Here is an 11780-nt window from a genome sequence, read left to right as displayed (position 1 = left end):
TAACGGAAGGTATCTTTGATATTTGATAGAAGATACTCCTGTCCAATAACATTTGGATATATTGTTCGATAAAACTTAGTAATATTAGTGGATAGAACTTAACTATATTACTCAGATGATATTGTATAGCATCACACGGTACTATAATTTTACTATAGCACGCTGATAATTGAGAGATAATTGAGAATATGATTGTTCAGGCGAGTAACACGATTTCCTTTCCACTGCAGTTATATAGCAACACAATAATGTGCAGGGATGTGATTGGCCGGAGTAACATCAATCTGATTTCCAGAACATTTAGCAGAGTAACTGCTGCAGCATCACTGTCACACTGTAGCAACCGTAGCACGCACTGGACTGTAGCATCTGATTGCTCAGGCGATTGTTGCTGGTGGAAATTATTGCAGCACTAATGTAGCAGTTCACTGTAGCGCCTGATTGTTCGGAAAGATCTTTCGCCTGTGGCCGAACTATAGCCAAATGTTCGCCAATACGTCTCTTCTTAATAGGATAAATAAATAAATTAAGAAAAAAATTTTGGATTCCTTTCTCTCCACCTCGAAGGAAACAGACAGCTTTGATGAATGGATCAAAGTAATTTCTCTCTTTGGACAGGACGTTTGGAGGATCTAGAATGATCTAGAAACGGGTGGAAATTGTGCAATAGCAAGCTCTAATTACGCTCCTTTCGTAAATTTTTAAATACATTTTTATTGTTCTTTTTTTTTCTCCCTTCCGTTCCATGCCCTTATTTCTTTGCACCCTGTGTACTTTGTGCGATGCTTAATTTTCAAAACAGAATAATATTGAATATTGAGAGTTGCCTAATTTGTCGCCCGTCAATCGTTAGTTGCTTGCCGTGCTAGAACTTGACTTCTCCAAATATTGGAATAACGTGATTGATACTTTTGACTAGGTTCCGTTCAAAGATTTTTGTGTGAATTTGAAACTTATTTCTAGATGGATTCTTGTCATCTTCTATTATTGTTCACAGTTTGATTGTGTCTGTGATTGGATATTGTGTTGATTATTAGGTCTAGATAAGGGCTTCCTTTGTTATTGGGAAAGCGAAAAGTAAGGCGTTTAAGTTGGAATAATCTCGCTTAGTCGTCATGAATTGGCTGGAGCTTTGTGTACCAACATTTGTGCAATAGCTAAAAGAACTTAGAAGTAAATTAATTTTAGTAAAAACTTAGTCGTTGGATAAGATAACATGGGGTTGAATGTGAAATTGCCAAAGTAAGGATGAATGCCGCTTTTTTCTAATGAGTTTTTTATATTATTATTAAAGGTTTAGGAAATTAATCTCAAAATCAAAATTCCAACTCAAGAACTTTGACAACTTCTCTCCTTTATTAATTTTTTTGCTTGCTCAAACCATTTCAAACCTTTTGTTTTCTTTCTTTTTTCTCATCTTATGTGTGGTGTTGAGAGAATAAGCATAATATTCAAAATATTATTTAAATGATAGATTTGTTATAAAATTCAAAATATTTTAAGAGAGGCGTGAAATAAGTATAAAAGAATTTTTTTAGCCACAAACATTACTATATCATCAACCTCAAAAAACATAAGATAGATTCATTATTTTATGATAATTGTAACTCACTAAAATGATTTATTAAATTTATTAAGTTTCTGTTCCAAAAGAATTGAAATAGCTGATTATCGATGATATTTCTAGTTTTTTGAATACTTATTTATCTCTAGTATGACCGAGAATTTGATAGTGACATTTTAACAAAAACATGCATGATTTGACAGTGGAAATCAATAAACAAGTTTGACAAAGATACATGTGTAAGTCCGTCAATGCATGTCTTGACTAAATCTAGAATTTGTTCCAATGCCCTGCTTTTTTTTTATCTTTTATGTATTTTCAATAATGTTTAGATAATCCCATTTAATATTTGTTCACAATTCCATCCCAAGAAGTTGCACCCGTCAATTACCGAATTAATCAGAAAATACAAATGATAAATCACCTAGCGTATTTCTAGAGAAAAAAATTACTCTTACGCTTTAATTATTTATTTTAGATCGACTATAAATAAATTTTATAATTTACTTTTTTCAACATAATCTAGAAATAAACGGCGAAAAACAACAAGAATAAATTTAATCATCGTTTATTGCAAAAGAGTTGTCTCAATAATTCCATTTAATAGCTGTTACGACTTGGAGATATTTTAGATAATGATCAAATAAGTGGTAAAAAAAACTTTTAAGTGATCTATGATATATTTTTTTTAAAGTTTAATTAGTTTTAGATTATGTAAAATTATATTTAAAAAATCTAAATAGATTGTGAACAATTTATATATAAGAGATGATTTGACTATGGATTTGACCATGTGGTGCATTGCTTATAGCAGAGGCGGCTGCGTTAGCCATATTTGACGTGGTTTATTTTATTATAATTTTTTTAAAAAAAAATCATTTTTTGAAAAGTAAAATGTTCTGTAACGGGTCTTTTGACACTCGTGTCAAAATTGAAGGGTGGTCTACAAGAAAAGGGCGAGGAATATATTTTTGGACTTGTGAGGACTAACATGGAATTATAATCCAAGGGGGTAGACCGGACCGAAAATTTGTAAAAAAGCCCAAAAGTATTTTAAAACTAAAAAGTAGGGACGAGGAGAAGGCACGGAGAAGACCGCGAGAAGAAGCTTGAATTTTCGGATGGGCACACCATAAAAGCCCTCACTAGCGGCTTCTCCTTCTGCAGCCGATTTCTCCCAAGACGATTCCACCCTCCAAGCTGCGATCGGTCCAAGACAAGGAGGAGGAGGAGGAGGAGTGGGAGAGGAGGAAGGCGGAGAGGAGCCAGCGGCCGGGATATGGCGAACGACATCATCCGGAACAGCAGCAGCCGACGGAGCTGGGCGGAGAGCTTCCAGGACCGGGCGGATGTGTTCCAGCGCAGCCGGATGACCGACGAGGGCGATGACGAGGAGAATCTCAAGTGGGCAGCGCTGGAGAAGCTGCCGACATATGACCGGATGCGGAAGGGAATCCTCCGGAAGATGGCGGAGAACGGGAACGTCATCACAAGCGAGATCGATGTCAACCAGCTCGGCCCGCAGGACCGGAAGCAGCTGCTCGATCACATCTTCAAGGTGGTGGAGGAGGACAACGAGCGCTTCCTCACTCGCCTCCGAGACCGTATCGACCGGTGGGTTTTTGCTTGCCCTATTCCTACGATCGAGGGTTTGATTCGACAGTTTGCTCATTTTTTACCCAAATTTTTACATCCTTTACTCGAATTAATCAATCGATTTCGGGATGAACAAAGATGAAAAAAAGAGCCTCTATCCCCAGCTTAATTCGTACTTCGATTAACAAAATGTTCTCATTAACAAATTTCCGCTTTTTTATGATTCTCCTCCCTTATTACTCTTTTTTTTTCAAGAGAGAGAAATCACGAAAACTATTATGTTCTTGTTCTATGTATTGATTAGTTTGTGACAAATATTACAACTGGAACAGAGTCGGGCTGGAACTTCCAAAGATTGAGGTCCGATATGAGAACGTATCAGTGGAGGCAGATGTGCACGTCGGAAGCAGAGCACTGCCTACCTTGTGGAATTTCACTGTCAACATTCTCGAGGTATTGAGCAACCATCTTTGAAAAATTGAAACTAAATTGAAAGGCAAACAAAGTGAATCAAGAAAGAGAAAGGGTGAAGCTTTATTTGGATCTACATGCTTGTAGAATTTTTTTTATTCACTTTGTGGCTAGTCTTAGTAGGATGATGGTTGTAAATCCTATTCCCTCCATTTAATATCTCTTGTTTTTCTAATGTGGACATTCAGGATATTGTTGGCCTCGTAAGATTAAATCGAACCAAGAAAAAGAATTTAAAGATTCTTAATGATGTCAGTGGGATATTAAAGCCGACAAGGTAAGTATATAAATAGTCTTATTTTGCCTTCCTCTGCCATTCAGTTGCTCTAAGGTTCTAACAATCATTAATTTATTTTTTCTTCCTTGTATAAGTTTGGGGATTCTAGACTTTTGTTTTAAACTGCTTCTAAATCCCAAGAGATTTTATATTTCACAAGACTTTTGTTGCTTAATTGTCAATAACTGCTAAAGGTGCTAACGACCATGCTTGAAGCAGGTCAAGTTAGGCTCAGATCGACATAGAACGATCTTAGACCTAACATGAGCTTAGGCATGACCATCCTGTGCCATGCTTAGGCAAGCAGGATCCTTTGGTCCGCTTTTAGCGGACTAGGCCATGGTCCATTGCAGTGATTGGAGGGATTCAATGATCCCCACCTGCTAAACAGGTGGGAACTATTGAATCCCTCCAATCACTGTCCCTGGTCCAAGGGCGGACCAGGGCAAACGGGACCAGAGGATCCCGTCTGTGCTTAGGCCGGCTTGTTTGACCACCATTTAATAATAAAATAATATTTATTTAGGGATGGAAAAGGAATACAAGTAAAAGCTATTGTTCATGGTCATGTTAGGTCTACAGGTTGTGCTTGACCTAGCCTAATGTTAGAAAGAGAAAGTTATGCTAGCAATGCCCGTGGGCCTTGGCATTGGCTTGACCAAACATATATTTTAGCACTTAACCTTATGTCGAGAGAGTTTTGTGTAGTGAGCCTAAATTAGACATCATTCTGAGAAAAACAAGAAGCATCTCACTCTTCAATATCTAACTGTTATCAGGATGACATTGTTGCTTGGACCTCCAGCTTCAGGGAAAACAACACTCTTGCTTGCCTTGGCGGGGAAGCTTGATAGAAGTCTAAGAGTATGCTTTCTTTTCTTGTTCCCCACTATTTTTGTGCAATTTTACAATCTCTTCTGTAATATTTTTGTAAGAGTTCAAATAAGTTCTCATGTGATATTAAGGTATGTGCATTTAATGTCTTTCTTGCAGCAACGGGGTCGAGTCACATATTGTGGCCATGAGCTGTCAGAATTTGTTCCTCAAAGAACTTCTGCTTACATTAGTCAGTTGGATATTCACAATGGCGAGATGACAGTTCGAGAAACATTGGATTTCTCAGCACGGTGTTTGGGTGTAGGATCAAGGTATGAGATGTTATCAGAATTGTCAAGACGAGAGAGAGATGCAGGTATTAAACCAGATCCTGAGATTGATGCATTCATGAAAGCTGCTGCAATGAAAGGGCAGAAAACCAATGTATCAACTGATTATATTCTCAAGGTTCATGCTAACAACTTTTTAGTGTCATTGTATCATTGCTTGAGCATTTACTAGCAATGTTAATACTTAAAATGTTGGAAAATAGGTACTTGGTTTGGACATTTGTGCAGACATCTTTGTCGGTGATCAAATGCGACGTGGCATTTCTGGAGGACAAAAGAAGCGTGTGACAACTGGTAGGTTTATTGCTAGGAGAACATTATTGAAAGCAAATGTCATTTGTAAACTTTCTTCATCTGCAAAGTTCAAACTGAATACTCTATGACACCCGTTCATACACGAGAAAACAATAAATTTCAAATAACTAGATGTTCTGTATTAGTCAAAAAGTTCATGCAACAATGAATTACTTAGCAATCATTCTTGTTTTTGTTTGCAACTCAAGCACCATGTCAAAGAAAAAGAAATACTATCTAATAACTTTTCTCATAACGACGGTGTCCAAATATTCTATATGAAGAGGAAGTTTAAAAAGCCCAACTATTCAAATTTATAATTTTGAGGTGATGAGGCTTAAAGGAATATTCATACTGAAAGAAGCTTTCTAATACGTTTGGTTTTTTGAAACTTTATTCTCTTTACCATATGTCCATGTTTAGTAATCTGACCCATGTGTTCTTGGTTGCAGGAGAGATGTTAACTGGGCCTGCACGAGCACTTTTCATGGATGAAATATCAACTGGACTTGATAGTTCTACTACCTTCCAAATAATAAGGTTCATGAGACAGATGGTCCACGTCATGGATGGAACAGTGCTAATTTCTCTTCTTCAACCAGCACCTGAGACATTTGAACTATTTGATGATGTTATTTTGATATCTGAGGGCCAAATAGTCTATCAAGGTCCTCGGGAGCACGTTGTTGAGTTCTTTGAGTCTGTTGGTTTTAAATGCCCTGAAAGGAAAGGTGTCGCTGACTTTCTTCAAGAGGTAACTTCAAAGAAGGATCAAGCACAGTATTGGACTAATAAGGACAAACCTTACCGTTTTATTTCAGTACCCGAGTTTGTTGAGCTTTTTAAGAAATTTCATGTTGGGAGACAACTAGCTGCAGAGCTTAGTGTTCCTTATGATAAGTCTAAAGCCCATCCTGCAGCACTGACGACAGAAAGATATGGTATTTCTAACTGGGAAATTTTGAAGGCATGTTTTTCGAGGGAGTGGTTGCTGATGAAGAGAAATTCTTTTATCTTTATTTTTAAGACAACCCAGATAACCACACTTTCTTTGATAGCCAGTTCTGTGTTTTTCAGAACAGAAATGCACCATCGAACGATTGCTGACGGCAACAAATTTTTTGGTGCACTATTCTTTACCTTGACGAACATCATGTTCAATGGAATGGCAGAAATTGTGATGACTGTTGAGAAGCTCCCCGTATTTTATAAACAGAGAGATTTCTTGTTTTTCCCTCCTTGGGCTTTTGGCATTGTATACACTCTTCTCAAAATTCCTCTTTCATTTCTAGACACGGGGATTTGGATCGTACTTACTTACTATATCATTGGTTTTGCCCCTGCTGCAGGACGGTAATTATCTCATTTCTTTAAATTTTTTCTTTTTCAAAGTTAACTGCTTTAGATGCTTTTATATTACCTGTGATAAAATTTCATTTTCAGCAACTTCATTTTTCTATGACATGATATGTGTGCAGGATAAGTTAAATCAACCTTCTCATTTTGTTCTCCTAATTTGGTAGGTTCTTCCGCCACTTCCTTGCACTTCTCCTTACCCATCAAATGGCTCTTGGTCTGTTCCGCTTCATTGCTGCAGCATCAAGAACGATGGTTGTTGCCAATACATTTGGAACCTTCGCCTTGCTTATTGTTTTCGTGCTAGGAGGGATTGTCATCTCTAAAGGTTAGAAACTCCTTAATATAACCCTGATTAGTTCCTCGTATACTTGATCGATTGTCATGAAACTGATGTGCCAAAACTGAAGTGAGCATTTTTTTTATGTGAATAGATGACATCAAACCCTGGTGGATATGGGGTTTCTGGAGTTCTCCCTTAATGTATGGGCAAAATGCTATTTGTATTAATGAGTTCCTTGACCCAAGATGGGGCGGAGTAAGATTCTATCATAAGTTTGTTCTCTGAGTGTATTTTGCATTTTCATTTCTAATGCATGACTTCCCTATCCTTGTTGCAGAACAACACTGACGCAAGTATATCCGCTTCGACTGTGGGAACAGCTTTTCTTAAATCTAGAGGAATGTTTACTAGTGGCTATTGGTATTGGCTTGCAATTGGAGCCCTCATAGGATTTATTATCCTATTCAACATATTGTTTGTCCTTTCAATCACTTACTTGAATCGTAAGTTGCATATTTTAATTAGAACTTCAATTTTTCATTTTCTTTGCGATCTTTTCTCTTATGCGAACCAAATTCCCGTGTTTGTAGCTTTTGCAAGTGCTCAAAATGCAATTGTTGATGAGGAATCAAGTAAGAAAAAGAAAAACTCATCAATAGAAAATGGAAGGGTTGAAATGATAGAGAATGCAAGTTCTGCTCGGCAGGATATATCTGGTTAGATTTTCTGATCACATTTGTTCTCTTATTTCTTTGTGATGTTTTATCATGATTGATTATGAACTCAAAATATGGGATAATTTTTAAGAGGATTTATATGTTAGCTTCCAAAATCATTCAATCATGCATGTCAAATAGAATAATACAATCACCCTCAGGTGCAAAATTTACGACATCTTCCAATCAACAACCTGTTATAAATTGTTAATGTTGTACTCTATCCCATCATCAACAAGCTATGGGAAATGATATATGATTTCCATGCATTTTTATGGTATCTGCAACATGAAGATCCATTCTGGAGGTGAGCTTAGTGATGCTGCCGTTTATTGGTCTGATTATGAATTTTAGAAGTCACCTCTTACATTGCCAACTTGCTTCATTCCCTACTGAAACCACTATTAAATCCCATCTATAGTCCTCAGGACATGGTTCAGTTATTGGTTTTGGCCATAATTAACATCTCTGAGCATATGGCTCAAATAACCCTCATCATTAAACATAACCAAACGCTTAAGTCTCTTACCGGAGTTCTCTTCACTTTCTGTTAAATCATAAAAAAATATTCAATTCTTTTCCATTTTTATTGATCGAAAAGTTTCTTATATTTTCCCAGATGCAGCAAGGAGAAAAAGCTCTGAAAGTTTTAGCGCTTCAGTTCGTCCAGCAAAGAGAGGAATGGTTTTACCTTTCCAGCCTCTTTCTCTTGCTTTTCATCATGTGAACTATTATGTTGACATGCCTGCTGTAAGTCTATCCAAAGTTTCCTTCCTTTTTTTCCCCGTATTTTGATGCAATGCATTTGATGTTTTACATGTCTCTTTCTCTGATTTTCCCCTATGATTTAATTTAAGAAGCAAATCCGAAGGAAAAACAAATAAAATCAAATCTCATCCTTTCACATCAGGAAATGAAGAGCCAAGGAGTTGAGGAAGATCGTCTGCAGTTGCTGAGCGACGTAAGTGGTGCATTTAGGCCAGGAGTCCTGACTGCATTGGTTGGAGTTAGTGGAGCAGGAAAGACTACATTGATGGACGTTCTGGCAGGAAGAAAAACTGGTGGTTATATTGAAGGCGACATTAGTATTTCTGGTTATCCTAAAAATCAGGAGACTTTTGCTAGAATAAGTGGATACTGTGAACAAAATGACATTCATTCACCATATATGACTATTTATGAATCACTTGTTTACTCTGCTTGGCTGCGTCTTGCATCAGACATTGACAACCAAACACGACTGGTCAGTTGCAATTTTTGTTTCCATCCAATTGCACCTTTAAGAGTGTTGCATTATTATGAATTGATATGTTTAATGCAGATGTTCGTGGAGGAGGTCATGGAGTTGGTTGAACTTGATACTCTAAGAGATGCTCTAGTTGGCCTTCCTGGGGTTAATGGTTTATCAACTGAGCAGAGAAAAAGACTGACGATTGCTGTTGAACTTGTTGCAAATCCATCCATCATCTTCATGGATGAGCCAACATCAGGACTTGATGCAAGAGCAGCAGCCATAGTTATGAGGACAGTTAGAAATACAGTTGACACAGGACGAACTGTCGTGTGTACAATCCACCAACCGAGCATAGACATTTTTGAAGCTTTTGATGAGGTTCTTATTCATACAAATTTTAATTTCTTGCATCTAATATTTTAACCTTATGTGGCTTTGATACTAAATTGGAAACATTGGTTCTCCTAGCTACTTTTGATGAAAAGGGGAGGTCAAGTTATATATGCTGGCCCTCTTGGTCGCCAATCTCACAGGCTTGTTGAATATTTTGAAGTGAGTTCATTTACTAATGTTTTGAACTCTGATCATATTTATTTTAATTTTTTACTTCATAACTTTTACTACACTTCTCATTTGCCCACATGTTGTTCTATTTAATCAAAGAGATTAACTTGCAGGCAATTCCAGGGGTACCAAAAATCGCTGATGGTATTAACCCTGCAACATGGATGTTGGACGTAAGCAGTACCCAAGCCGAGACTAGCTTGAATATTGACTTTGCAGAAGTTTATGCCAATTCCCCACTTTATCAGTAAGTAGAACATAAATGTTTCCAAAATATTTATCACATATCAAGATCGTATAACTTACTTTGTCCACTTGCTACTTTTCAGACAAATCGAAGAACTTATAAAAGAATTGAGTGTTCCGGCACCAAATTCTGAGGATCTATTCTTCCCTACAAAATACTCGCAGACTTTTACTGTTCAATGCCAAGCTTGTTTCTGGAAACAATATTGGTCTTATTGGAGAAACCCACAATACAATGCTGTCCGATTCTTCATGACAATTGTTATCGGTTTAATATTTGGCACAATGTTTTGGAATAAGGGCAAACAGACGTAAGCTTTCTAACTTCTAAGTTCGTTGTGTTCTGTTCTTTCTGTCCGAGTCATAATGTGAAATAAACTACAGAACATGCTATCGACTATCCTGAACAGAAGAAGAAATTGCATTGTTAATATTATCATAGGACACAATTTAGTTAACTAGTGGCATGTGCAAAATTAAAGCTCATTTGATAAATTAGGATGATATATATGCTTCTATCGAGTACTAGTTTCTTTGTGATTCTTTTCCTGGAAGATTTAATTACTATAACACCATAATCTTGTAAAGAGTGTGTTTACCTTTTAAACATGCATTGACATTCATAGCCAACGGACTGTTTTTTTTCTCATCCTGCTTCTTCTTTTGGACATGAACAGTAGCACTCAACAAGACGTTCTGAATCTACTCGGAGCTTTCTATGCTGCGGTCTTCTTCCTTGGATCCAGCAATTCTATCAACGTGCAGCCGGTTGTGGCTGTCGAGAGGACAGTCTTCTACCGTGAAAGAGCTGCCGGGATGTACTCAGCATGGGCCTATGCATTTGCTCAAGTAATTAAGCCAATGCTTTCTTTCCTTCCATCAATGAAATTTGCATAGAAGAAATACTTACATTTCTTTCTTGCTTTCCCAGGTGAGCATCGAGGTGCTATACATAGTGGTACAAGGACTCGTCTACACGATTCTTCTTTTCTCGATGATTGGCTTTACTTGGCGCGTATCCAACTTCTTCTGGTTCTTCTACTTCATCGTCATGTGCTTTATCTATTTTGTTCTGTATGGGATGATGGCTGTGGCAGTCACGCCCAACCATCAAGTCGCGGGCATCGTCTCCAGCTTCTTCTTCAACTTCTGGAACTTGTTCGCGGGCTTTCTCATTACGCGACCGGTATGTACATCTCTCAGATGCAGCACTCGTCGTGAAGCTGATATATACTGTCTCTGATCAATTCTCGATGCCACATTTTGCAGGAACTTCCTATCTGGTGGAGGTGGTACTACTGGGGAAATCCAGTATCTTGGACAATTTATGGTGTCATTGCATCGCAGTTGGGGAAGAGAGGTGGCAGTGTCCGCGTTCCTGGAGAATCAAGCGAGCTGCTACTTACGGATTACTTGAACGATACCCTGGGCTACGAGTACAGCTTCGTTAAGTGGGCGGCATTGACTAACGTGGGTTTCGTCGTCGTGTTCTTCGTAGTCTTCGCCTACTCGATCAAGTTCCTCAACTTCCAAAAGCGATAGGCGAATTCTTCAGTCCCATCACTGTCCTCTATAAATGCTGATTAGCTTATACGAGCTATAGTAATTTTTGGTTTTTTTGTACACTTTATTTCACTATATATGAGGTTGATATTGACGATGATTTTAGCATGTACTATTGTAAGTGTGGGAGATCTCAAGGATGTACAATATTCATACAATTATTATAAGATACGTTCGACTTCCAGTCCGTGTTCCCCGAGATCTTAAGAAATATGATGTGACCTGATCGAAATGCTTGCCATTGCACCGAATAAGAAATATGATCAGTCACCGTCAATCCATTGCCCCAAAATAAAAGCCTATGCTCAATTTAGTTGGGAAAAAAATTATTATTATTATTATTTTAATTCAACTTAATAAAAAAAAATTATTTATAATAATTATTTAATAATAGTGGTAACAGTACTGTAGGAATGATAATATTTTTTTAAAAAATAAAAATTATAATAG

General features: G+C 37.4%; 1 protein-coding gene across 2 annotated transcripts; it reads left to right on the top strand.

Moving 5' to 3' along the window:
* Positions 1-2714: 2714 nt before the first annotated feature.
* On the top strand, positions 2715-11514 carry LOC122051249 (pleiotropic drug resistance protein 2-like). 2 transcript variants are annotated; one of them, XM_042612264.1, is made up of 20 exons: positions 2717-3178; positions 3493-3613; positions 3820-3908; positions 4688-4772; positions 4902-5192; positions 5278-5368; positions 5821-6721; positions 6892-7052; positions 7159-7262; positions 7345-7510; positions 7598-7723; positions 8343-8473; positions 8634-8966; positions 9045-9335; positions 9426-9509; positions 9635-9768; positions 9851-10078; positions 10445-10616; positions 10699-10953; positions 11037-11514. In XM_042612264.1, the coding sequence occupies exons 1-20, from the start codon at positions 2844-2846 to the stop codon at positions 11307-11309; spliced, it is 4371 nt and encodes a 1456-aa protein (XP_042468198.1). In that variant the 5' UTR covers positions 2717-2843; the 3' UTR covers positions 11310-11514. The 2 variants fall into 2 exon arrangements, with proteins under 2 accessions (XP_042468197.1, XP_042468198.1); XM_042612263.1 differs by having other exon boundaries at positions 2715-3178; positions 8634-9335.
* Positions 11515-11780: the final 266 nt, after the last annotated feature.

This window comes from Zingiber officinale, chromosome 3A, assembly GCF_018446385.1.
Source record: "Zingiber officinale cultivar Zhangliang chromosome 3A, Zo_v1.1, whole genome shotgun sequence".
In the NCBI taxonomy this organism is placed as follows: Eukaryota; Viridiplantae; Streptophyta; class Magnoliopsida; order Zingiberales; family Zingiberaceae; genus Zingiber; species Zingiber officinale.
This window is presented reverse-complemented; position numbering and strand designations above follow the sequence as displayed.